Consider the following 26,167-nt stretch of genomic DNA (forward strand, 5'->3'; position numbering starts at 1 on the left):
TGCGAGCTCCCACTGGGGAGCAGGGTCTGGGGCTTGCCCCGCTACAGCCGGGGCACTGGATCGGGGATGTACCATGCAGATTGGCCCTGCTCCGGTGCTCCGGCCGGGGTGCTGGGTCAGGGGCCGCACCACGCAGCTCCCAGAAGATGCCGCATGGCTCCGTGCTGGCTCCTACGTGCTCCAATGGCCCCCTCTGGTGCTCCAATGGGAGCTGCAGGGGCAGTGCCTGCGGGTGGGGCAGTGTGCAGAGCCACCTGGCCACGCCTCTGCGTAGGAGCCGGAGAAGGGACATGCCGCTGCTTCCGGGAGCCGCTTGAGGTAAGCGCCGCTCGGAGCCTGCACCCCGGAGCCTCTCCCCACGCCCCAACCCCCTGCCCCAGCCCTGATCCCCCTCCCACCCTCCAAACCCCTCAGTCCCAGCCCACCCCACCCTCCTACACCCCAAACTCTTCATCCCCCACCCCAGAGCCCGCACCCCCAACCAGAACCCTCACCCCTTCCTGCACCCCAACCCCAATTTTGTGAGCATCCATGGCCTGCCATACAATTTTTATTCCCCTATGTGGCCCTTGGGCCAAAAAGTTTGCCCACCCCTGCTCTAACACCTTATTATGGAGGAATTTTGGATACATGTCCTTGCACTCAGTATTTTCAAAATTGCAGCAAATTTGTAGTTCAGCTTTCACTGTGTCCGCTTCCAATTGATTTCACTCATCTCACCGTATGGAATTCATTAATGAAAATACTTTCAGTATATGCACTGGTACATAAATTGGAAAATAGGTAAGAACATATTTTTTTCCAAATTCTTTAAGTTTCTGCTTCCACTTGGATTTGTCATCTTGAAAATGTTGCAGTATTTCTCTTTAACACTCGTGCAGTCTTGAAATTCAGGAGACTTTGATGGTTCAAAATTCTTCATTTAATTTTCTCATGTCAATAAAGATATAAATGTTGCATGCTTCAACAGCTTCTGCAAATTCTTCCGAAGAACACTCTTTTGCTAACGATAAGACAGTTCCTTGTGCACATTATTTTCCTTGAGGTCATATCTGTTTCATAAATACCTTTGAGCTTGCTGATAAAAAAGCAGAAAATCGGTTTCACACTTTTTTCATTCATTTTCACTGATATTCTTCAGTTTGGAGTTCACAGCGTAACCATAAAATTGGTAATTTACTCTGCATTCTAGTTTCTTGTCTAGGTTGGACATTAATTCAACCATCGCAGTTACTGTGAATGAGTTTGGCTCCAGAGCTTCAATACTGTCTGTGACTATTTGTATTTGTATGGCTCAAGAAGAAACAATTCAGTCATTTCATTCTTGTTTCCAAAAAACTCTCTCATTACTTTAGGGCATTTATCTTCCCGCAGAGATTGAAAGTGATGTGTAACACATTGCCAGTGGGTCAATACCAGGCCAGAGTGCCAGCCAACGAGTGACCACCTGACAGAATTTTACTGTTTTCTACCCCAGCACATTTGCAAAACACGTTACACTGTTGAACTCTCAGTGACCGAATGCTACAATGGCTGTAAACTTTTAAAACTAGGTTATCTACAGTAATGTTTAGTTTGATCACGGCAAATCTTGTGCTGTTGTGTATGACACGGAGTGAAACAACTGACAGCAGGATCACTGTTTCTCTCGGTTGGTTTTGGGAAAATACCGATAAATGTAGAATAATTAACACTCTCATTGTCTCCACATATACTGACATGTCCAATCATTTAGTCCAAATTTGTGCAGGTCAGTATCCTGAGGCTGGGGGGGACACAGGAGTCAGTGCCCTGGGGGGTGGGGGGCACAGCACAGGGGGGGGGTCAGTATCCGGGGTGGGGGGGCACAGCACAGGAGTCAGTGCCCTGGGGGGTCAGGGGCACAGCACGAGGGGGTCGGTATCCGGGGTGGGGGGCACAGCACAGGAGTCAGTGCCCTGGGGGTGGGGGGCACAGCACGGGGGGGTCAGTATCCGGGGGGGGCACAGCACAGGAGTCAGTGCCCTGGGGGTCGGGGGCACAGCACGAGGGGGTCGGTATCCGGGGTGGGGGGCACAGCACGGGGGGGGGTCAGTATCCAGGGTGGGGGGGGCACAGCACAGGAGTCAGTGCCCTGGGGGTGGGGGGCACAGCACGAGGGGGTTGGTATCCGGGGGGGGCACAGCACAGGAGTCAGTGCCCTGGGGGGTCGGGGGCACAGCACGAGAGGGTCGGTATCCGGGGGGGGCACAGCACAGGAGTCAGTGCCCTGGGGGTGGGGGGCACAGCACGGGGGGGTCAGTATCCGGGGGGGGGCACAGCACAGGAGTCAGTGCCCTGGGGGGTCGGGGGCACAGCACGAGGGGGTCGGTATCCGGGGGGGGCACAGCACAGGAGTCAGTGCCCTGGGGGTGGGGGGCACAGCACGGGGGGGTCAGTATCCGGGGGGGGCACAGCACAGGAGTCAGTGCCCTGGGGGTGGGGGGCACAGCACGAGGGGGTCGGTATCCGGGGGGGGCACAGCACAGGAGTCAGTGCCCTGGGGGGTCGGGGGCACAGCACGAGAGGGTCGGTATCCGGGGGGGGCACAGCACAGGAGTCAGTGCCCTGGGGGTGGGGGGCACAGCACGGGGGGGTCAGTATCCGGGGGGGGGGCACAGCACAGGAGTCAGTGCCCTGGGGGGTCGGGGGCACAGCACGAGGGGGTCGGTATCCGGGGGGGGGCACAGCACAGGAGTCAGTGCCCTGGGGGGGTCAGGGGCACAGCACGAGGGGGTCGGTATCCGGGGGGGGGCACAGCACGGGGGGGGTCAGTATCCGGGGGGGCACAGCACAGGAGTCAGTGCCCTGGGGGTGGGGGGTACAGCACGAGGGGGTCGGTATCCGGGGTGGGGGGGGGTCGGTATCCGGGTCGGGGCACAGCCGGGGTATGTGTGTTACATCACATGATACATTTCCTGTTCCGGGTTAGCCTGTATCACGTGTTAAAGGCATCTTCCTCCCTCTCCCCCGCGCGGGGCGGACCGGAAGAGCCCGGGCCTCTCTAGCCCCCGGCCTCGCTCTATGATGGGAACGAGACTCCCGGCTTGTCTCTCTATGGTGCGGGGCGGGGTAGAGCGGCTGCTGTCGCGGCGCATTGTGGGACGGGAATGGCGGCGCTCAGTGAGCGCTGAGGCGGCTGCAGAACGGGCGTCGAGGAGACGCGCGCGGCGGGGCTGGGGGGGCCGAGAGGTGAGAGGCCCGAGGGGGCTCGCCGGGGGAGGGGAGGCCCGAGGCTGGGGGCGGGACCAGGCCGGGGGGGGCGTGAGTCGGCCCGTCACCCCCGCCTCGGGCGGGAGGGGCTTGGCGGGGTGTCAGCTGCTCGCCCCCGTGCAGCCCTGGCGCCTGGCCGGTTAGCCGCGGGGCAGCGCGTCCTGGAGTCCCTCAGCGTCCCCGCGAGCCCAGTCGAGCCCCCCGGGAGCCCCCAGCCCCGATCCCCGGGAGCAGTGAGCCCCCAGCCGAGCCCCCCAGGAGCCGGGACCCCCAGCCGGGAGCCCCCAGCCCCGCCCCCCCCAGGAGCCGAGCCCTCCAGCCCCGCCCCTCCAGGAGCAGTGAGCCCCCCGGGATCCCCTAGCCGAGCCCCCCAGGAGCCGGGACCCCCAGCCGGTAGCCCCCAGCCCCGCCCCCCAGGAGCCGAGCCCCCCCAGCCCCGCCCCCCCAGGAGCAGTGAGCCCCCCGGGATCCCCTAGCCGAGCCCCCTAGGAGCCGGGACCCCCAGCCGGGAGCCCCTTGTTAGTCCCACTGTAAATCAGCCAGCACTCGAGAGGATTTATCAGAAAACAAAAATAGGTTTATTCAAGGACGTGTAGAGATTCTGCTAAGAACAAGAGAGCGATGGAAACGGCCCTACAAAACAAAGCCATAACCTGCAAGCTAGAGCCAATGCTTATTGATACAGTACTTACCTTTCTTCTCTAATAAAGTGGGTTCCCCCCAGAGATTGGTTTGTTGCCGAGCTGGCTGGCCTCATGAGAACAGGGATGCAATCTTCCATGAAACACTCCCAGTCAAGAAGAATGTCTCCAGACTGCGGTTTCTCTATTCATAGACAGGGTGGTCCTTCGTTATAATGTTGCTTTTTACCTTCAAGTGGTTTTGATGGTTTTCTGTTATCTTTGGTTTTCCATTGACTGATGTGGGATGGGGCAAGTGAGGGCAGCTGAACCTTGCATTACATCAATGGGCCATCACTGATGCATAAGATTTCCTGGTGACTGTCTTTTACTCCAAGACCATAGGGTGAAGTTTTCAATATAGCTACATTATTTCTTAACTGTTACACATAGATGCATGTCTTAGACTATATCTACACTACCACTTACGTCAGCAAAATTTATGTTGCTCAGGGGTGTAAATATGCCACCCCATGGGTGTCATAAATTACGCCAGCATAAGTGCTGGTGTGCACAGCTGCTCCTTTTGGGGCGGGGGGTGTTAATTATGTCGACAGGAGAGCGGTGCCGCTCTAAGCTCTCTAGTGTTAACGTAGCCTAAGTGATTATCAATAAATTAATACCTTGAAAGTGTGTAATTGGTGTACGCTGTGTTGTTGTAGCTAGCTGTTTTGGTCCCAGGATATGGGAGAGACAAGGAGGGTGAGGTAATATCTTTTATCAGAACAACTTTTGTTGGTGAGAAAGACCAGCTTTTGAGCTACATAGAGCACTTCAGGTCTGGGAAGGGTACTCTGAGGCCTTGTCTACACTGCCACTTTATAGCGCTGCAAATTTCTTGCTCGAGGGTGTGAAAAAACACCCCCCTGAGTGGCGCTGCGACTACACAGCCACGTTACGTTACTGTGGCAGCGCTTTAACTTTGCTAGTAAAGACATACCCTGAGTGAACAGCTAGCATAAGTAGTTACATTGTACGAGACCATTCTAAGTGAAGTGGCCTGTTAACACCTTTGCAGTAACCCAGGAGCCCCCTCTTCTTGCCTTCAAACAACCCCCAATCTCATGAAGCTCATTATCAGTAGGCTCCCCACAGACACACCAACTAAGGCCTTGTCTACACTTTACAGCACTGCAACTTTCTTGCTCGGGTGTGAAAAAACACACCCCTGAGCGCTGCAAGTTTCAGCACTGTAAAGTGTCAATGTAGACAGTGTACCAGCGCTGGGAGCTGCTCCCCTCGTGGAGGTGCTGCGACAACACAGCTGCTGGTGAAGACATACCCTCAGAGTGGCATCAGACCCTGCCACAACAACACATGCAAAACCTGCAGACAGTACCACTCACAACACACCTTCCAAGAGCCATGGTCCTACACATGCTTATCACAACATATGGGGTACCTCATCCAGTGCACCAAATGCCCCAAGAAAAACTATGTGGGTGAAGCAAGGCAATCACCATGCTCTCAAATGAACTCTCAGAAAAATAACAGACAAAACCAGCAATACCAATCATGGGAGAACACGTTTCACAAAACAATCGCTCCATATCTTACCTCTCAGTCCTCATCCTCAAAGGAAACCTGCACAATGCCTTCAAAAGACGAGCCTGGGGCTTAAATTCATAACTGCATGACATCAAAAATCAGGGTCTTAATATAAGATCCTGGCTTTATGGCGTATTACAACAGTCTGTAACCCGCTAACACCCCCACCCCTTTTTTTTTGGTCCTATTACTGCAATGGGCCATGTTAATGGGCCACTTCCCCTTGAATGGTCTTTTACCTTGTGTTAACTACTTATGCTAAACAATCTGTGACACTCTGAGCACCTTTCCTAGGCATGAAGAAGATCTCTGTGGCTAGAAAGCTTGTCTCTGACCAGCAGAAGTTGGTCCAATCGGATATTGCCTCACCCACTTGTCTCTGAATTAGGTGTAGTGAGTTTGTTAGGTCTGAAACAGGAGTTGCTTGTAAAGATCAGTGAAGCTTTTGCCTGTTTGCGTCAATGGGCTGCTGTATCACAGGGGCCTGAGGGTCCCTCAGGGTGTCGCTTGTGCCCAGGAGAGCCCAGCCTGGGAGTGAGGTGGGGGCCTGGGCTGAGCTTGTGGGCTCAAGACACCGAGCCAATAGCTTGGGCTGGGCAGAGCAGCAAGGCTAGGGTGGCGGGCAGTGAGTGGGTCCAGCTGGGCCTCACGAACCTCTTGTTCACTGGGGCCAGGCTACTGTGTGGGGAGATTTGTGCTGCATCTGAGGCAGGGGCAGGCAGAGGTTTTGAACGGAGCATGCCAAATGAGCACTGTTCTTTATCCCTCACAGTACACGAGCGAGGCATGTGCAGTGACATTGCATGTTTAAAACTGATAAAAGGAAATATGCTTTAGCCTATGTATAATTAGCTTCTGGAACTCATGGCCACAAGATATCACCAAGGCCAGTATTTTGGTAGCGTTCAATAAAGGACTGGGCATCTGTAGCATGAATGAGAATATCCAGTTTTGCATTAGGATAAAAAGAGGGGTACAATTCCTTCTCTTCTAGGGCATAAAGCACCTGTCTAATTTATGGGGTTTTTCTGATGGGCAAGTTATTCCATAACTACATGCTCAATGTTTCGTGCACCTTTTCTCTGAAGCTGCTGGTGGCACAGGCCATGTCTGAGACAGGAGGCTGGACTAGATGGGCCAGCCTTGTGTTCCTAAAGGATTGCTTTGTACAGAGAATGTTTTAGGATGCCAGAAGGAGGTCAGTTTATCCAGACATTGAGCTTAGAAAGAATGTGGAGCAGGGTGGGGAAGGCTGATGGTTTTTTCTAAGAATGTGGGAGGGGCCTTTTGTCTAGTAGTCAAAAGGGCTTTTACCCATGAGGTGGTCTATTGCTGAGATGAACTCTCTGGGGGTTTGGCTTTTGAAAGGAGACCTGGCTCCTAGGTGTCAGCCTGACAGTGTAAATTTTCCCAGTGTAGTGTCTTGGGGCTTTGAACTTCTTCAGCACTGATCCAGAAATGATTGATTCTTCTTCCCCTCAAGGGAAATTGGAACTCTGAGCTTCTCCCTCATGTCTCCTGGGGAAGTGAGAGGCTTGCTTTTTTGGAGGCAGAGCAGTGCAGGGGGCCCCATGTATGCCCCCTTCCTCTTCTCTTGTTGGTTAATCAGAAGCCCAACCCCATGAGTCTCAACAACCTTGTCTCCTCATACCAGTGCCTGATTGTGTTCCTTTCAGAGAGCCCCAGGGAAGAGACAGCTTGGGCCACAAGATCCTAGCGATGGAGGATGTCCCTGAGGACACTTCGATGCACCGGCTGGAAGGAGCTGATCTGGAGACACAGGTTGGAGGCTTGATCATCAAGAAGAAAAGTGCCTGCAGCGAGCAGCATGTCTTCAAAGCTCCAGCCCCCCGCACCTCACTGCTGGGGTTGGACTTGCTGGCTGCACAGAAACGCAGGGAGCGAGAGGAGAAGGAAGACGCAGAGGACAAGAAGAAGTCCAAAGTCTCCTCCTACAAAGACTGGGAGGAGGCCAAAGATGACTTGGGAGGCTCTGAGGAGGAGGGGAGCGACAGGGCCAGCAGGAGCAGCCGGCAGGACAGGTGAAGGCCCTGGCACGAGGTGTGAGGGGAGTTTAGGGTCACCCATTCCTTGGATGGCTGCCGTGTCCTCCTTTTCAGGAAGGGGCTTGGAATGAGTGCCTGAAGGCAACTGGGCTGATTCATGGAGCTAGTTGTGCTGGATCCAGGGCACATAGGACGGAAACTGGGCCCCAAGCGCCTGGGTAGAGGAGAGACTGAGGATTTCTCTGAGCTGGGAGCTGTTGGAGGGCTGAACTCTGCTAGACAGAGTGAGGGCTCATGCATGGGGATGAGGTCTGGAGGCTTCCCCGAGTGAAGGGCCTTGGGTGGAGACAAGTCTGGTTGCCACATACATATCTTGGAGAAGGAGCCAGGTGTTCCTTGGGCAAGACCTTGTCCCAGCCCCCTTGCTTTTGGGGGTGGGAGTGTTTCCTCCTGGCTCTTGGTAGCATTTTATCTCAGCTACTGAGGCTTGTGCTGTCCCCTTGGGGTGGAGGGTAGGAACAGGCCTGCCAAGCTGGGAGCAAGGGGAACTTGCAGGCAGACTGTCAGGCTCAGCTCCTTGGCACAGGTTCCAGTTGCACACTCCTTGCCAGGCTCACGCGTGACATGTCAGGGAGTAGTGGGGGCTGCAGGCAGAGTCACAGCATGTTCCTGACCCTGCCGAACTGCCCTTTGCCCCTCAGGCATTACCGCTCTGCCCACGTGGAGACGCCGTCCCACACGGGGGGGGTCAGCGAGGAGTTCTGGGAGCGCAGCCGGCAGCGGGAGCGGGAACGGCGAGAGCACGGCGTCTACGCCTCTTCCAAGGAGGAGAAGGAGCACAAGCGGGGGCGCAATAGAGAGCGGGACCACGACCGCAAACGGGACCGAGGTAACTGTCCTGGAGACCTTCGTGATTGCTAACACAGGCTCTGGGACCCTGGCTTTGGCTGCTCCGAATCCCAGGGCATGGTCCTGAATCTGGGGTGTGGTGGGCTCTGGAGGCTGTTCCCACTCTGGAGGTCTGACCTGGTACTCCTTTTGCAGAGGAGCGGGACAGGAGCCGTCATAGCAGCAGCCGGTCAGAGAAGGATGGCTCATCAGAGAGGGGCAGCAGCAGGAGGGGCGAACCAGAGAGCCCCAGACACCGACCTAAGGGTAGGAGCAGCTGCCCTTCCTACAGTGCTCTTCCGCAGGAGCTGGCGGGAGGCCTGCACTCCTCTTGAGGGGCTCTGGATCCTTCACAAGGGGAGAGCTGAGTGAAAGTCCCCGGCTGAAGAGACCCAGGACTAGTGAACTGCCTCATATCTACAGCCTTCCCTGGGAGTGGGACTGGGGTGATCTTTGAGCCTGCGCCTGTCCCCCGGGAGCAGGTCTGTGTGGCTGGTATGGGGAGCTATGGCAGCTATTCCCCTGGGGGCATGTCTCCTTAGACTATCTGGGTCGGCCCATAGAAAGCCCAGGGTGAGTCTGTAAACGTGTAAGTGGGCCCCCTTGCTCTGCTCCCTATTGGAAGGTCCCAGGCCTTGGCTGCAGCTGGGCAGGGGCCTAGGCTGGCTCAGCATGAGGCATCAAACCCAGTTTCCTTTCCCCAGATGCAGCCACGCCATCTCGCTCGAGCTGGGAGGAAGAGGACAACGGCTATGGCAGCTCCCGGCGCTCGCAGTGGGAGTCGCCCTCCCCGACGCCTTCCTATAGGGACTCCGAGCGCGACCGCAGCCATCGAGCATCCTCCGCTCGTGATGCAGACAGGAGGGACCGGGACAGGTAGTGGGGTGGAGGGGCGGGGTCTAGCGGGCTGCTGAGCGGTAGCTGGAGGGGGCTGCGCTCCCTGGTGATGCTGCAAGGGTGGTGGTCTAAGTTCCCTCTAAGCTCTGCGGCTGCGTGGCCGCGCAGCTGCCTATTAAGCCCTGCGCAGGGGCTCAGGGCTGCGGCGGGGAGAGGCGCCTCTCCCCACCGGACCCGGCACCGAGCTGCCGCGGCGGGGAGGGGCGCCCCTCCTTGCTGGCCTCAGCGTGGACCATCCCTGGACTTGCCGCAGCCGGGGGAGAGGAGCCCTTCCCCTGGCCCAGCCCCACCGGAACTGCCATGGCCAGGGAGAGGCGCTTCTCCCCCGTCCCGGAGCTGCTGCGGTGAGAGAGGGCTGGGAGGAATCCTCTCTCCACACCGCAGCCCCAGGGCAGCCTGCACCCCAACCCCCTCATCTCTGGCCCCACCCCAGAGTCCACACACCCCTGCACACCAACCCTCTGCCCCAGCCCTGAGCCCCCTCCCGAACCCCTTATCCCCAGCCCCACCCCAGATCCTTCACCCACAGCCAGACCCCTCATCCCCCCCCCGCATCCCAACCCTCTGCCCCAGCCCTGGTCCCCTCCCACACTCTGAACCCCTCGGCCCCACCCCCACCACATGAATTTTGTTGTGTCACACATCACCTCCATATTGGTGCACATAACAAAATTCATTCCGCACGTGGACGTAAAAAATGAGAGGGAACACTGGGGTGGTATGTGGCCGGTGAGCCGTAGGTTGCAGCTCCCTTCCAGCGGATCCATGAGGCTGCTCAGTCATTCCTGTCCTGCTGCTGTCTTTGCAGGTCAGTGAAGAACAAGTACCCGGATGAGACACCATTGCCTACCCCTTCCTACAAATACAATGAATGGGCTGATGACCGGAGGCACCTGGGGGCCACGCCACGGCTTTCCAGGGGCAAAGGTGAGGCAGAGGAGAGACCAGACTGCCTAGCCCCTCCTCCATCACTGAGAATAGCACAGGGGCTGGCTTCCTCGGGGCCTCCTGGCTGAGAAGGAGGGGGCGAGGGCTGGTGAGGGCCTGCACTGACCAGGTTGTTCCTTTCTCCAGGGAGGCGTGAAGATGCAGAAGAGGGTATTTCCTTTGAGACGGAGGAGGAGCGGCAGCAGTGGGAGGACGACCAACGGGTAAGAGCCTCTCGGGCGCAGGGCCGTCCTTAGGCATACGCAGAATACGCAGCTGCGTAGGGCACCATGTAATTAAGGGGAACCAGATTTTGTGGTGCCCTAGGCAGCTGCATGCTGCGTATGCGGCGCTGGCTCCAGTGGCCAGCCCCATCCCCCGGCCAGGCCCCCGCTCCGCCCCCGCCCTGCCCCCATTCAACCCCTTTCCCTAAGCCCTCTCCCCTGCTCCGCCCTGCCCCACTTGTGGAAATGGTAGGAGGGGTCTTCTGGACCTTGACTTGTTGGGATGAGGCCGGCTGAGCAGAGCGCACACAGCATGGGTCTGAGGCGCACCAAGGCAGACAGAACTGCGTCGGGGTCTGTGGGGCCCCAGTGGGTCTGGGGGAGGAGGCTCAGCAGGGTGTGGGCGGTTGGTCTGGGGTTGCTGTACATGGATGCTGTGGTGATGGGGCAGGGTCCCTGTGTGTGGGGTGGGGGAGGAGGGAGACCCATTAGGGGCTCAGGGATGGGATCCCTTGGGGGTTGGTGGGCTCAGTGCAGGATCCCTGTGTTGGGGGCTGGAGGGTGAGGCTCAGTGTGGGATCCCATGGATGCAGGGGGTCCGTTTGTGGAGATTGGACGCTCAGTTCCCAAAATGCTGCCCAAACACTTTTCTGGATCCTGTCAGACAAAGCCTCCCAGCTAGTGTTAGCTTGGGGCAGCCCCTCCTCCGAGCAGGTCCTGCATGTCAGGGCACTTCCCCTCTGGGACTGTGGTAGCAGGCTGAGTGCGCAGCCCTCCCGAGCCCTCTGTCTCTGGCCATTCTCACCCTGCCTTCCCCATCTCTCTCCTTCCCACCTCCATGCCTGCCCCCGTCTCTCAGCAAGCCGACCGGGACTGGTACATGATGGATGAGGGTTACGACGAGTTCCACAACCCCTTGGCCTACTCGTCTGAGGAGTACGTGAAGAAGCGGGAGCAGCACTTGCACAAGCAGAAGCAGAAGCGCATCTCTGCACAGCGGAGGCAGATCAATGAGGTAAGAGCGCAAGGCGGGGCCAGGCCACTCTGAACGTTCAGGGCACTTTCCATCTCAGGGATTCCCATATTACTGGGGGGTGGGGCGTGGGGAGGACAGGACCTGCAGACCAGGAGGGTGGAGGGAATAGAAGGTGACTTTGGGATGGCCTAGCATGGGCGAGGGACACGAAAGAAGCTTCTGGCTTTGGGGAGCCATGCCCCATCGCTTTGTTGTTGTCCCCACCTCCACCCCCGGTGTGGGGATGGACAGTGGGAGCTGTGGCCCTGCCCTGAGTCTGGGTGTCCCAGTGCTCCAGATGTACATGGTGTGGAGGGCCCTAGGTACTGTCACTTGGAGGCTGGGGTTAGAACTAGAGTGATGGGTCCCCTGCCCACTGCAAGCACACCCAACTCCTGAGGGAATTCTGTGGCAAAAAATTAAAAATTCTGTGCACAATATTTTAAAATTCTGCAAATTTTGTCAAAAAATAAATGTGGAGGCTCCAGTAGGCAGTGGGGAGCACGGGCAACTGGCTGCACAGAGGTGGGAGATCACCTTGCAGCCCCCCCCCTTTGCCCCTCTGGGACAAGCACTGGGCAGTGAGGCTGCACTGAACCCTGACACAGCACAAGGGCAGGACCTGCCACAGAGGTCTGTCCCTGGGGGAGGGTTGCGGGGTGATCTCTCACCTCCGTCATTTTTCTGCTGGGAAGCAAAGAAATCTGTGTGGGACATGAATTCTGTGCCCGTCCAGTGGTGCTGAATTCTCCCAGGAGTAACACCCGGATGCTGCCTCAGCACACTGGCTAGTGGTATATCCAGACTCCCTGCAACGTCCTGAGCTTTGGAGTGATCCAGAGGTAGTATGCCTGTCATACAGCACCCAGTGATGAGGGCCTCCCCCCGGGGCATCAGTTCTACAGCCCAGCCTGCCTCCCTGGTAGCCAGGCTACCCCCCCAACAACTGTAATGTTACCCCAGCCTCTGGCTTCCCCCTCCCTATGGGGCCCCTGGTTGTCTCCTCTCCCTTGAGCTGTGCGCACTGACGCCATTATCTCCCCCTTAGTGATCTCTCAGCTGGGCAGGGCAGATGGAGTGCTGCTAATCTTCCCTTCCAATCAGCCTGCCAGCTCCTCAGTCACTTCTGTGGCTTGTCCTTTGAATGGGCTCAGCCTGCTGATATTTTCTGTTAGTGTGGTGACCAGATCTGAACACTGCATTGCCAGTGCCATCTTTCTAGCCCTCCCTGAAGGGGGCGCTCCCCTCTCTGTTTGTGGGCCAGAGACCTTTGCGTATGCAGCCCCAAAGGCACTCTTTGTAGATGGGTTGCGTTGCAGTCGGACCTGGCTTCCAGCCCACAACCCTCTTCCCGGGGAGTCTCTACTAGCGTTTCTCCCAAGGCAACTGGCCTGGCTGAGCCCCATGTCCCCAGCTCACCGGGTACGCATTGTATCTGTCATCAGTAGGGTGACCAGATGACAGAGGTCAAATATTGGGACGCGGGGGGGCCGGAGCAAAAAAAAAGCCGGTGGCGGAGCAAAACAAAAAAAACTGCCGGAGCACAGGAAAAACTGAGAAACCACCGGCAGCTCCATGCCAGCCCGCCCCCCCCCCCCCCCCAGCTTGCCTCCGCTCCGTCTCCACCTCCCCCCTTGGGGAGGGAGGGGGGCAGCATGCAGAGCCCCCCCCCGCCAGAGGGACCTGCCAGGGGGCCAGGTGAGTCCCAGGCAGTGCTAGCCTTACCTGGAGCGGCTCCCAGGAAGCATCCAGCAGGCAGGTCCCGTCCCTCTTACTCCTAAGGTCGCGTGGGTCGGGTCGGGTCGAGGGGGGCAGGGGCGGGGGAGCTCGCTGCCGGCGCCTACAAGCCCCGCCCCTGCAGCACACAGTGGAGACCTACTCGCTGTCTCTGTGCGTGCCTGGGGAGTGGGGCTGCAGCACTCTGCAGGCTCCTGCCGACCGGCGGGTGAGCACCGGGAGTTCAGCTGCGCTGCCCCAGGCCCAGGAAGAAGAGGTGAGCAGCGCCGGCAGCGCCGGCTTGCGTCCTCCACCAGACGGTCCCCCGATATCGGGACAGAGTGCGTCCTGACCGATGTAAGGTCGGGATGCGGGACAAGTCCCCTAAAATCGGGACTGTCCCGATAAAATCGGGACGTCTGGTCACCCTAGTCATCAGCCTGCTGAGAGGGCTAAAGTTCACTATGCCCAGACCAATGGCTGGCCCTGCAGCCCCTCCACGTCACTGTCTTACTGTCCTGGAGCTCCTCTGTGACTCTCTGACAGTAGGGTAGCCATACAAGTCAGAGTGCTCTTTGTGGGTGAGTATGGGGGATGCCCTATTGTGCTTCCCTGCAGCTTAGATGTGAGGAATCTCTTCTCCATCTGTGAGTGTGGCAGGCTGATGAGGGAATCAAGGGTATTGCGCCCTCCTCACAAGCCGGAGCGGGGTCTGTGACGCTGCTGCCTGTGGTTCTCCTTCAGGACAATGAGCGCTGGGAGACCAATCGCATGCTGACAAGCGGGGTGGTCCATCGGCTAGAGGTGGATGAGGACTTTGAGGAAGATAACGCAGCCAAAGTGCACCTGCTGGTGCACAACTTGGTGCCCCCATTCTTGGATGGGAGGATCGTCTTCACCAAGCAGGTAGGGGCTCTGCTGGGGGAGAGCCACTGGGCCACTGCAAGGAAGCTCAGGCCTTGTCTACACTACAAAGTTTTGTCTGCAAAAGTTATGCCTCTTTAAGTAAAACTGCTGTTGTATGTCCACGCTAGCTCCTTGTGTCAGCAGACCGCATCCACACTAACAGCTCTTTCATGGACACAGACAGCAGTGCACTGTGGTAGCAATCCCACGTGCTTTGGGAAGGGTTTGCAATGCCTCATGCATTAGGTACATCGTCACATGATGCAGGTCTCTCAATCCCATCCTTCCAGGGGCATCCTACTAGATTGTCAGCCGCTTTTTCAACTGAAGCATGTGGGGGAAGGAGAGGAGAGTGGTGTGTCTGGGGCGGGGGAGACAGCAGGCTGAGCGACCTATCCCGAGGCGGGGGAGGGGGTCACCCCCCTCTGCTCAGCACAGGAGTCTCTCCTAAAGCAGCCAACTCTGCCTGCCCGTGATTCCCACAGCCTCCGCAGCATCCTGAGCAGCTCTGTGAGCTCTCCATGCTGAGGAATCTCAAAGCTGCACAGCAGTCTGTCCCCTTTCTTCCCCCTTCCCCCCTCTCCCCCCCAAGTGCAGGGCAGAACAGGAGCATTCCACGCTAATGATTTGCTTTTTGTTCCCCAAATAGCTGGGCTGTCAGATACTTCCCAGAGCTTTGAAAGGGGAGGGGCGCATGCCTGCAGGGCGGCAGGGATCAAAACAGGCATTGTGGGATACTGGTGGAAGCCAGTTATGTTGACAAAACAAACAGCAGTATCTATACTGATGCTTTGTCCCTTTAACTTTGAGCAAGAACTTTATGCCTCTGGTTGTGGTTTTATTTTGTGGCAAAAGAGCGGAGTTTTGCCACCAAAAGTAGCTTTGTGGTGTGCTCACCTCCCCTGTTTTGTTGGCAAAAGACAAGGCCTCAGTCAGTGCTGATTTGGAACCTCTCCCTCTCTTGCCCCTCCAGCCAGAGCCAGTCATCCCGGTCAAGGATGCCACTTCGGATTTGGCGATCATCGCCCGCAAAGGCAGCCAGCTGGTGCGCAAACACAGGGAACAGAAGGAACGCAAGAAGGTAGGCGCCGGACATGGCTGCTATCTCCTGGGGGTGGGTGATCTGTGCCTAGGAGCCCCAGTCTTGGACCAGACCCCCACTGTGCTGGGCTCTGCACAAACAGAACCAAAAGCTGGTCCCTGCCCCAGCGAGCTGAATGGGAGACAAACGACGGGCTAGAAACAGGCCAGTGGGGGAATCCAAGGAAACCCTGAGACAGCTGGTCTGCATGATAGGCTCTGCTCTCCGCACACCAGCAGCCTAGCCACTGTCCAGTTATTTGTAGGCATCATGAGAAAGGAGGGGGCAAGATTGCATTTGTCAAGGCCAGAGACACAATTAAGACACCCGACGAGGAGAGCCGGGCCGAGAGTTTCAGCTGTGTGGATGAATAAGAAGGGCTGTACGTTAGAGATTTTATGCAAAGAGAACCTGCACCATTTAGACATAGCCCAGAGGTGAGGACCTGAAGAGAGGTACGAGTCGAAGATGACTCCCAGGTTACAGGCCTGAATGTCAGGCAGGATGGTAGTGTTGTTCACAGTGATCGAGAAAGAAGGCAGTGGTAGGAGCTCGGTTTTAGCTGTGTAGAGCTTGAACTGATAGCTAGACACCCATGAGGAGATGTCAGCGAGACAGGCCCAGACTTTAGCCTGGACCAGTGGTTCCCAAACTGGGGTTCGCGAAAGGTTACAGGGGGTTCCCGGGAAAAAATTCCCTAATGGCGGACAGAGCTGTCCCTAGGGATCCCGGGCAGCACAGGGATTTCCAAGAGCTAAGCAGATCAAAGCAAGCATCTCTATCACACTGAGGAGATTTAAACTTCAAGACTCCTTATAAGAAATGGAAAGGGAGGTGGATATCTTTTGCTGTTTTTAAAATTAAATAGGCAGCTAGTATTGTTTTTAAAATTACTATGAAGAAAAAGTTTAAGCTTTGTTGTAACGTGCGTTGTTTGCCTGGACTGTTCAAGACCTGAATGCTTGTGTAGGAGGAACTCTTTGAGTTGGCTTCTTAAATCCCTTCCTGCTGTTTCACATCTGATACTCCTTGATGAAACATAGGAGCCTTGTCTTATAACAGGCTTATTCAAAGTGATACAAACTACGAAAATGAGATCTTGGAAGAGTTTTGCCATTTTCATAATGTAATAAAAGTAGTGTAATGATAAATAATAAAAAATAGTGTGTAATAAGCATGTCATAAAAACAAATTGTATATTTCCAAGATCACTGCTTTTATAATTTATACTCAGGTAAAGGAGAAAATCTCTGGAAATATTCATTTTTAGGAGGGGGTTCGCAAGACTTGACATTTTAGTGAAGGGGGTTCACAGGTTGTTAAAGTTTGGGAACCACTGGCCTGGACAGAAAGAGATGGGTCTGGGGTTGAGAGGTAGCTCTGTGAGACATCTCATAGAGATGATAGTTGATGCAAATGAGATACCCAGAGAGGGGAGAAGGGGCCACAGAGCCTCGTGGAACCCCCATGGAAAGCTGGAGACAGGATGAGGAGAATTCTCTGAAGAACGTGCTGATGGAGTGGTTAGAGTGGTAGGGAAAGAACTAGGAGAGAACAGAGTTATGGAAGCCAATGGAGGACAAGATTTCCAGAAGAGCATGGTGTCAGCAGCTGACAGGTCAAGGAGGATGAGGATGAAGTATTGGCTCTGAGCTTTGCCTAGGAGGTCATTAGAGACTTCGCTGAGAGGGTTTCAGTGGCGTGCAAAGGGCAGAAGCTGAGTTGTAGAGGGTCTAGGATGGAATTGGAGGAGAGGAACTCCAGACAGTGATTGTAGATAGCGTGGTCAATGAGCTTAGAGAGGAAAGGGAGATGAGGTGGTGGTTGGAGTTAAGGGACGTGGGGTAAAGGGTGGGGTTTTAAGATGTAAGTGACTACAGCGTGCTTGTGTTGGGAGGGGGAAAGAGCCAGAGGAGAGCGAGAAGTTAAGCAGAAGAATAAGGGAGAGGATGGAGAGTGGGTGCGAGGAAGATCAGGAGATGGGACGGGGTCAGTGGAATTAGAGAAGGAGAGCAGACGAGAAACTTGAGAAACTTGAGAAACTTCTGCGTCTATGACCGGGGGGAGGAGTGGGAAGGGAAGGTTAGCTGAAGAGGGGAAGATCATATGTTGTATTTTGCCAGTTTTTCTCTTGAGAGAAAAGGGAGGGATTGAGGAGCAAGTCAGGTGGTGAAAAGGCAGCTGGCGTTGTGGGTACGGGATTCAGTTCAGCTGGAGAAGTAGAGTTGTTCATCTAGGAAGATGGCAGAATGGAAGGAGGAGATTATGCATTTGTAATGGAGGGAATCAGCCCAGCCATGGAATTTCCACCCAAGACGCTCTGCAGCAGGAGAGCCAGAATGGCAGAAGTGGCTGTTGTGGCTGATCCATTGCTGGGAGGTGGCAGGGTAGATCTTGTGACTGGAGAGAGGGACAAGAGAGTTGAGAAAGGAGGAGAATGAATCATGGAGACACTCAGCAAGGATGTCCATGGAAGAGAGGGAGAAGAGGGCTGAGAGCAGACAAGAAGTCAGTGCTGATGGACTGGAAATCATGGAAAGACTGAGTAACAGTCTGAGGTGGGACTGATGGGTGATGCTGGGAAGAGACCAGGTGAGGGTCGGAGAGTGGGGACCTCAACAACCAGAGAGAGCAGTGCTTGTTGGAGACCAGATCAAGGGAATGACCCTTTTGATGAGTAGGAGAGTTGAACCAGGGTTGTAGGGCAAATAAAAAGGTGAAGGTTGGTTGGTGGGGACTCAGCCTCCTGTCCCTGGGTTCCTCCCCCAACCCCTGCAACGAAGGAGACCCCTATGTCCACGGGAATTGCATTAATAGATTCTAAAGGCAGAAGGGACCCCTGTGATTTTAGTTTGACCACCTAGAATCATAGAATGTCAGGGTTGGAAGGGGCCTCAGGAGGTATCTAGTCCAACCCCCTGCTCAAAGCAGGACCAGTCCCCAGACAGATTTTTACCCCAGTTCCCTAAATGGCCCCCTCAAGGATTGAACTCACAACCCTGGGTTTAGCAGGCCAATGCTCAAACCACTGAGCTATCCCTCCCCTCCGTATAACGCCAGCTGTAGAACTTCCTTGAAATAATTCTGGTTTGAACTAGATCAGGGGTTCTTAAACTTCATTGCACCGCGACCCCTTTCTGACAACAAAAATTACTATGTGACCCCGGGAGCGGGAATCGAAGCCTGAGCCTGCCCTGGGCAGGGGGCCAGAGCCCAAGCCCCACCACCCCAGGTGTGTGTGTTGGGGGGCAAAGCCATAGCCCAAGGGCCTGTAACCCTGAGCCCCTCCATCAAGGGCTGAAGTCCTCAGGCTTGGGCTTTGGCGCTGGGCCCCAGCAAGTCTAAAGCCAGCCCTGGTGACCCTATTAAAATGGGGTTGTGACCTACTTTGGGGTCCCGACCCACAGTTTGAGAACCGCGGAACTAGAGCATAGCTTTTAGGAAAACATCCAATCTTAATTTTAAAATTGCCAGTGATGTAGAATTCACTACAGCCCTTGATAAATTGTTCCATTTTTTAATCCTTACTGGTAAAATTTTTTGTCTTACTTCCAGTCTGAATTTGTCTAGCTTCAGCTTCCGACCATTGGATCATGTTATACCTTTCTCTGCAAGATTGAAGAGCCTGTTATCAAATATTTTTCCCCATGTGATCAAGTTACCTCTTTATACTTCTCTCTGTTAAGCTAGATTGAGCTCCTTGAGTCTATCACTGTAAGGCAGGTTTTCCAATCCTTTAATCAGTCTCATTGCGCTTCTCTGAACCCGCTCCAATTTATCAACATCCTTCTTGAACTGTGGACACCAGAACTGGACACAGTATTTCAGTAATGGTCACAGAAGTGCCAAATACAGAAGTAATATAATCTCCCTTCTATTGAATATTCCCGTTCATACATCCCAGGATCACATTAACCCTTTTGGCCACAGCATCACAGTGGGAGCTCATCTTCAGCAGGTTATCCACCATGACCCCAAGTCCTTTTCAGAGTCAGTGCAACAAGGATAGAGTCCCCCATCCTGTAAGTGCGTTCTGTGTTCCTGGGTGGATTGCCATACGTTGGGCGTATTGAAACACACTTTGTTTGCTGTGCCGTTTACCAAGCAGTCCAGATCGCTCTGTATTAGTGACTTGTCCTCGCCATTATTTATCACTCCCCAAATCTTTGTGTTCTCTGCAAATGTTACCAGTGAGTTTGTTTTCTTCCAGGTCCTTGATTAAAGATGTTAAATAGCGTAGGGCCAAGAACCGATCCCTATGGGACCGCACGAGAAAGGCAACCACTCAGTGATTCCCTGTTTACAGTTACATTTTGAGACCTGTCATTTAGCCAGTGTTTCAGCCATTTAATGTGTACCATGGTGATTCTGTGTATTAGTTTTTTAATCAAAATGTTGTGTAGGACCCAGTCAAATGCCTTACAGAAGTCTAAGAATAATCTTTATTCTTTCTGTGGCCTCCCGCTGTGTAGGGCATCCACCAGGTTCCGGCATTTATTTCAGCCTTGTGCTGGTCTGTTCAAGCTGAAATTATGGACTTTGCTCCTTTCTCCAGTGTTCTGTGTAATGTGTAATGTTTCTCTAGGTCGCTGTCTTTTTCTCCATATCATCACTTGTGGCGAAAGTCATGTTGGTGGCATCCTTAAAGTGTGTCCTAAATATTTCCGTTGTCGCCGTCGTCTTAGCATATTTGATGCTTTAGACTGGTTTGCTCTACTTAGAATTTCTGATGTTGCAAGCAATTCTTTCCAATGGTCTTTGAAGATCTTCTGCAGACATTTCCTTTGGAATGAGATGATCTTAACAATTTCTGTTGTAGATTGCCATGACTCTGCTCCATAAAGGAGGACAGACATGATGTCAGTGTTAAAAATTCAGATTTTTATGTCAGTACCAATCAGCTACTCTTCCAAATCTTTTTAAGTTATGAAAGTTGTTGCTACTTTCGATAGTCGCTGCTTGACAGCTAGCATGCGTCAGCATCATTGCACATCTCACTCTTTGTCCACTCTGATGGTTACTTTGGGGACATTGATAGCTATATACTTTGTCTTCCTCTTGTTGATGAACAAACCAACTTGTTTTTGCTGTGTCTGCCGAAAGCTGGGTGGTGCTTTGTTTGTCCATAAAATTCTTCAGTTTCCTTCTGCGGTTACTTTCCTCATGACATAATCAATGACCAGTGCAAACAGTAGTGAACATATGAACAAAAGAGCGGTCATACTGGGTCAGACCAAAGGTCCCTCTAGCCCAGTATCCTATCTAACGGCAGTGGCCAGTGCCTGGTGCCTCAGAGGGAATGAACAGAACAGGGAATCATCAAGTGATCCATCCCCTGTCGCCCATTCCTTTTACTTTGTTGTTTAGCCATGGTGGCTCTTATTTGGTTCTCTTACTGTGTTTTTTAATTTGGGGGATACATTTAAGTTGAGCCTCTATTATGGTGTCTTTAAAAAGTTTCCATGCAGCTTGCAGGGATTTTACTTTTGGTGCTGTACCTTTTAATTTCTGTTTAACTAACTTCCTCATTTTTGTGTAGTTCCCTTTTCTGAAATTAAATGCTACAGTGTTGGGCTCCTGTGATGTTTTCCCCACCACAGGGGTGTTAAATTTAATTATATTGTGCTCACTATTACCAAGCGGTTCAGCTATATTCACCTCTTAGACCAGATCCTGTGCTCCACTTAGGACTAAATCAAGAATTGCCTCTTCTCTTGTGGGTTCCAGGACTAGCTGCTCCAAGAAGCAGACATTTAAGGTGTCAAGAAACTTTATCTCTGCATCCTGTCCTGAGGTGATATGTTCCCAGTCAATATGGGGATAGTTGAAATCCCCCATTATTATTGAGTTTTTTTATTTTCATAGCCTCTCTGATCTCCCTGAGGATTTCACAGTCACTAGCACCATCCTGGTCAGGTGGTTGGTAATATATTCCTACAGCTATATTCTTATTATTCGAGCATAGAATTACTATCCATAGAGATTCTATGGTACAGTCTGGTTCATTTAAGATTTTTACTTCATTTGATTTTACGCTTTCTTTCACATATAGTGCCACTCCCCCACCAGCATGACCTGTTCTGTCCTTCCGATATATTTTGTACCCTGGTATTACTGTGTCCCATTGATTATCCTCATTCCACCACGTTTCTGTGATGCCTATTTTATCAATGTTCTCATTTAATACGAGGCACTCTAGTTCACCCCTCTTATTATTTAGACTTCTAGCATTGGTATAGAAGCACTTTTAAAACTTGTCACTTTTTAGCTGTCTCTATTACGTGATGTAATTGAATGGGACTTTTTTTCATTTGACTGTTTCTCATCAGATCCTACCTGTATTTTATCATCTTCCATCCTCTCCTCCTTAGTAGGATATAGACAATCTCCATTAGTAGATCCTCCCCAAGGGATGTCTCTGTCCAAACCATGTGTTCCTCTGGACCTGTCCGCTTTCCCCCAGCCCTTAGTTTAAAAACTGTTCTACGACCTTTTTAATTTTAAGTGTCAGCAATCTGGTTCCATTTTGGTTTAGGTGAAGCCCATCCTTCCTGTATAGGCTCCTCCTTTCCCCAAAGTTTCCCCAGTTCCTAATAAATCTAAACCCCTCCTCTCTACACCATCGACTCATCCATGTATTGAGACCCTGCAGTTCTGCCTGTCTAACTGGCCCTGCGCGTGGAACTGGAAGCATTTCAGAGAATGCTACTGTGGAGGTCCTGGACTTCAATCTCTTACCTAGCAGCCTAAATTTGACCTCCAGGACCTCTCTCCTATCCCTCCCTATGTCATTGGTACCTACATGTACCACGACCACCGGCTCCTCCCCAACACTACACATAAGTCTATCTAGATGTCTCAAGTGGGGACATGGAACACCCTTACGTTATTCAGTTGTCACTGCAAATCATTGGCTGATGATGTCACCATCTCTGACAGCAAATTCTAATAATAAGAATAATACATCAAGACCACAGTTTCCAACCAAACTTGTAATCTCATGAATTTGATATCAGGTTAGTTTGACAGGATCTATTTCCCACAAACCCAGGTTGATTGGCATTAATTGCATTACTCTCCTTTAATTCTTTATTAATGGAGTCCTATATCAGCTTCTACATTATCTTGCCCAGGATCAACGTCAGGCTGACAGGCCTATCTTTACCCGGGTCGTCCTATTTACCTTTTCTAAATATTGGCACCACATACGCTTTTTTCCAGTCTTCTGGAACTTCCCCAGTGTTCCAAGAGTAACAGCCCAGCAGCTCCTTGACCAGCTCTTTTAAAACTCTGGACCTGCAAGTTATCTGGACCTGCTGATTGTAAAATATCCTCACTGTAATAGGTTCAGTTTAACATCTGCTGTGTTACTAATGGAGTGAAAAGTGTTGCATCAGCATATGATATGACTGGTGACATGACTACATCATCTGTTTTTTCCCTAAATACAGAACAGCAATATTTATTGAACTTGTTTACCTTTTCTGCATTGTTGACAAATCTACCTTTTCTGTCCAGTAATGGACTGTGTTGTTGGGAACTTTTTTGTTCTTAATTTACTTTAAAAGGCTTCCTTATTGTCCTTAACTCTGCTGGCCTTAGAATTCTCCTAGTGTCCTTTTGCTTCCCTTACCATTTTTCTATAGTTCCTACCTTATGATTTATATTCATAGATTCATAGATTCTAGGACTGGAAGGGACCTCGAGAGGTCATCGAGTCCAGTCCCCTGCCCTAATGGCAGGACCAAATACTGTCTAGACCATCCCTGATAGACATTTATCTAACCTACTCTTAAATATCTCCAGAGATGGAGATTCCACAACCTCCCTAGGCAGTTTATTCCAGTGTTTAACCACCCTGACAGTTAGGAACTTTTTCCTAATGTCCAACCTAGACCTCCCTTGCTGCAGTTTAAGCCCATTGCTTCTTGTTCTATCCTTAAAGGCTAAGGTGAACAAGTTTTCTCCCTCCTCCTTATGACACCCTTTTAGATACCTGAAAACTGCTATCATGTCCCCTCTCAGTCTTCTCTTTTCCAAACTAAACAAACCCAATTCTTTCAGCCTTCCTTCATAGGTCATGTTCTCAAGACCTTTAATCATTCTTGTTGCTCTTCTCTGGACCCTCTCCAATTTCTCCACATCTTTCTTGAAATGCGGTGCCCAGAACTGGACACAATACTCCAGCTGAGGTCTAACCAGCGCAGAGTAGAGCGGAAGAATGACTTCTCGTGTCTTGCTCACAACACACCTGTTAATACATCCCAGAATCATGTTTGCTTTTTTTGCAACAGCATCACACTGTTGACTCATATTTAGTTTGTGGTCAACTATAACCCCTAGATCCCTTTCTGCCGTACTCCTTCCTAGACAGTCTCTTCCCATTCTGTATGTGTGAAACTGATTGTTCCTTCCTAAGTGGAGCACTTTGCATTTGTCTTTGTTAAACTTCATCCTGTTTACCTCAGACCATTTCTCCAATTTGTCCAGATCATTTTGAATTATGACCCTGTCCTCCAAAGCAGTTGCAATCCCTCCCAGTTTGGTATCATCTGCAAACTTAATAAGTGTACTTTCTATGCCAATATCTAAGTCGTTAATGAAGATATTGAACAGAGCCGGTCCCAAAACAGACCCCTGCGGAACCCCACTCGTTATGCCTTTCCAGCAGGATTGGGAACCATTAACAACAACTCTCTGAGTACGGTTATCCAGCCAGTTATGCACCCACCTTATAGTAGCCCCATCTAAATTGTATTTGCCTAGTTTATCGATAAGAATATCATGCGAGACCATATCAAATGCCTTACTAAAGTCTAGGTATACCACATCCACAGCTTCTCCCTTATCCACAAGGCTCGTTATCCTATCAAAGAAAGCTATCAGATTGGTTTGACACGATTTGTTCTTTACAAATCCATGCTGGCTATTCACTATCACCTTACCACCTTCCAAGTGTTTGCAGATGATTTCCTTAATTACTTGCTCCATTATCTTCCCTGGCACAGAAGTTAAACTAACTGGTCTGTAGTTTCCTGGGTTGTTTTTAATTCCCTTTTTATAGATGGGCACTATATTTACCCTTTTCCAGTCCTCTGGAATCTCTCCCGTCTCCCATGAGACCTCATAGGATTGGAATGGACCTCAAGAGGTCATCTAGTCCAGTTCCTTGCACTCATGGCAGGACTAAGTTATTATTTAGACCATCTCTGACAGGTGTTTGTCCAACCTGCTCTTAAAAATCTCCAGTGACAGAGATTCCACAACCTCCCTGGGCAATTTATTCCAGTGCTTAACCACCCTGAGAGTTAGGAAGTTTTTCCTAATGTCCAGCCTAAACCTCCCTTGCTGCAAGTTAAGCCCATTGCTGCTTGCCCTAGCCTCAGAGGTTAAGAACAATTTTTCTCCTTTTCCTTTAACAACCTTTTATGTACTTGAAAACTGTTATCATGTCCCCTCTCAGTCTTCTCTTCTCCAGACTAAACAAACCTGTTTTTTTTCAGTCTTCCCTCATAGGTCATGTTTTCGAGACCTTTAATAATTTTTGTTGCTCTTCTCTGGACTTTCTCCAATTTGTCCATATCTTTCCTGAAATGTGGCACCCAGAACTGGACACACTACTACAGTTGGGGTCTAATCAGTGCGGAGTAGAGTGGAAGAATTACTTCTCCTGTCTTGCTTACAACACTCCTGATAATACATCCCAGAAGGATGTTCGCTTTTAGTTGTTTTGCAACAGTGTTACACTGTTGACTCTTATTTAGCTTGTGATCCACTATGACCCCCAGATCCCTTTCTGCAGTACTCCTTCCTACGCAGTCATTTCCCATTTTGTATGAGTGCAACTGATTGTTCCTTCCTAAGTGGAGTACTTTGCATTTGTCCTTATTGAATTTCATTCTTTGAACATCTTCTTTCTTCCATTTGTTTATATCTGTATATAAAAAATTATTTATTTTTCATAGCTGCATTCACTTTCCCTCTAAGCTAGGTTGTTTTTTAACCTGTGCAGCTTTCTCTTGATTGTGGCTTTTTGGGCCTCTAGAGTGAATTAGAGAGGATTCCATTGTTACTCTGTGTACATGAGGGAGACGTTGAGGGTTTGAGTCAAGATGTAGTGGCTGGAAGATGAAGATGGACAGATTCAGTCTAGAAATAAGGCATGAATTGTTAGTAGTGAGAGGAATTAACTGTAGGAACAGTTTACCAAGGGATGTGGTGGATTCCCCAGCACTTGAAATCTTTAAATCAAGATTGGTGTCTGCCTAAAAACAATTCTGCTCTAGCTCACCCAGCAGCTGTGAGCTTGATGCTGCAGGAGTCATGGGTGAGGTTCCAGATTAGATGGTCACAATGGGCCCTTCTGGCCATCTACGACTGTCCCATCTGGGATGGGACTGCAGAGGGTTGGGCTCTTTGTTCCTCTGCTCTTGGCACTGCTGGTGGTGAGCTGGCACTTTGCTCTCGGCCTTTCAGGCTCAGCACAAGCACTGGGAGCTGGCTGGCACCAAACTGGGAGACATTATGGGCATCAAGAAAGAGGAGGAGCCAGACCAGACTCTGACAGAAGATGGCAAGGTGGATTACAGGTAGGAGTCTGCTTGGTGGGGTTCTGAGCCTGGGACTCGGGGAAGGCCCATGGAGGCACGCACTCAGGGGCTGCTGTGTTGTTCCCCCCAGGACAGAGCAGAAGTTTGCTGACCACATGAAGGAGAAGAGCGAGGCCAGCAGCGAGTTTGCTAAGAAGAAGTCGATTGTGGAGCAGAGGCAGTATCTGCCCATCTTTGCTGTGCAGCAGGAGCTGCTCACCATCATCAGGTACCGCTGCTAGCCCCTCCCTCCCTCCCTCCCTCCCTCCCAGGCAGCTCCTCGTAGGCAGAGAGGCGAAGCCAGATGGGCCGTCGGCTCCTGTACGGCTCCTGGATGGAGCCCAATGACTTGTCTGACTGAAGCATCTTCCAGAGAGGCCTCCAGCCTTGACTGGAAGGCATCAGGAGATGGGGACCTTGCTGCTTTCCCCTGCTTTCCCCCCACCCCCCAGGCAGGTC

General features: G+C 52.1%; 1 protein-coding gene across 1 annotated transcript in view; it reads left to right on the forward strand.

The window, feature by feature from the left end:
- The first annotated feature begins 3,110 nt into the window (after positions 1–3,110).
- Positions 3,111–26,167, forward strand: part of DHX38 (DEAH-box helicase 38) — a 28,380-nt gene continuing 5,323 nt past the window's right edge. The window contains exons 1-12 of the mRNA XM_065416720.1: positions 3,111–3,210; positions 7,136–7,501; positions 8,167–8,354; positions 8,510–8,620; positions 9,058–9,229; positions 10,059–10,177; positions 10,325–10,401; positions 11,261–11,416; positions 13,877–14,038; positions 15,012–15,119; positions 25,596–25,708; positions 25,800–25,937. Of these exons, the coding sequence (XP_065272792.1) occupies positions 7,179–7,501; positions 8,167–8,354; positions 8,510–8,620; positions 9,058–9,229; positions 10,059–10,177; positions 10,325–10,401; positions 11,261–11,416; positions 13,877–14,038; positions 15,012–15,119; positions 25,596–25,708; positions 25,800–25,937 (1,667 nt within the window). The 5' untranslated portion in view covers positions 3,111–3,210; positions 7,136–7,178. The remainder of the gene's footprint in view (positions 3,211–7,135; positions 7,502–8,166; positions 8,355–8,509; positions 8,621–9,057; positions 9,230–10,058; positions 10,178–10,324; positions 10,402–11,260; positions 11,417–13,876; positions 14,039–15,011; positions 15,120–25,595; positions 25,709–25,799; positions 25,938–26,167) is intronic.

Source organism: Emys orbicularis, chromosome 14 (genome assembly GCF_028017835.1).
Source record: "Emys orbicularis isolate rEmyOrb1 chromosome 14, rEmyOrb1.hap1, whole genome shotgun sequence".
NCBI lineage: Eukaryota > Metazoa > Chordata > Testudines > Emydidae > Emys > Emys orbicularis.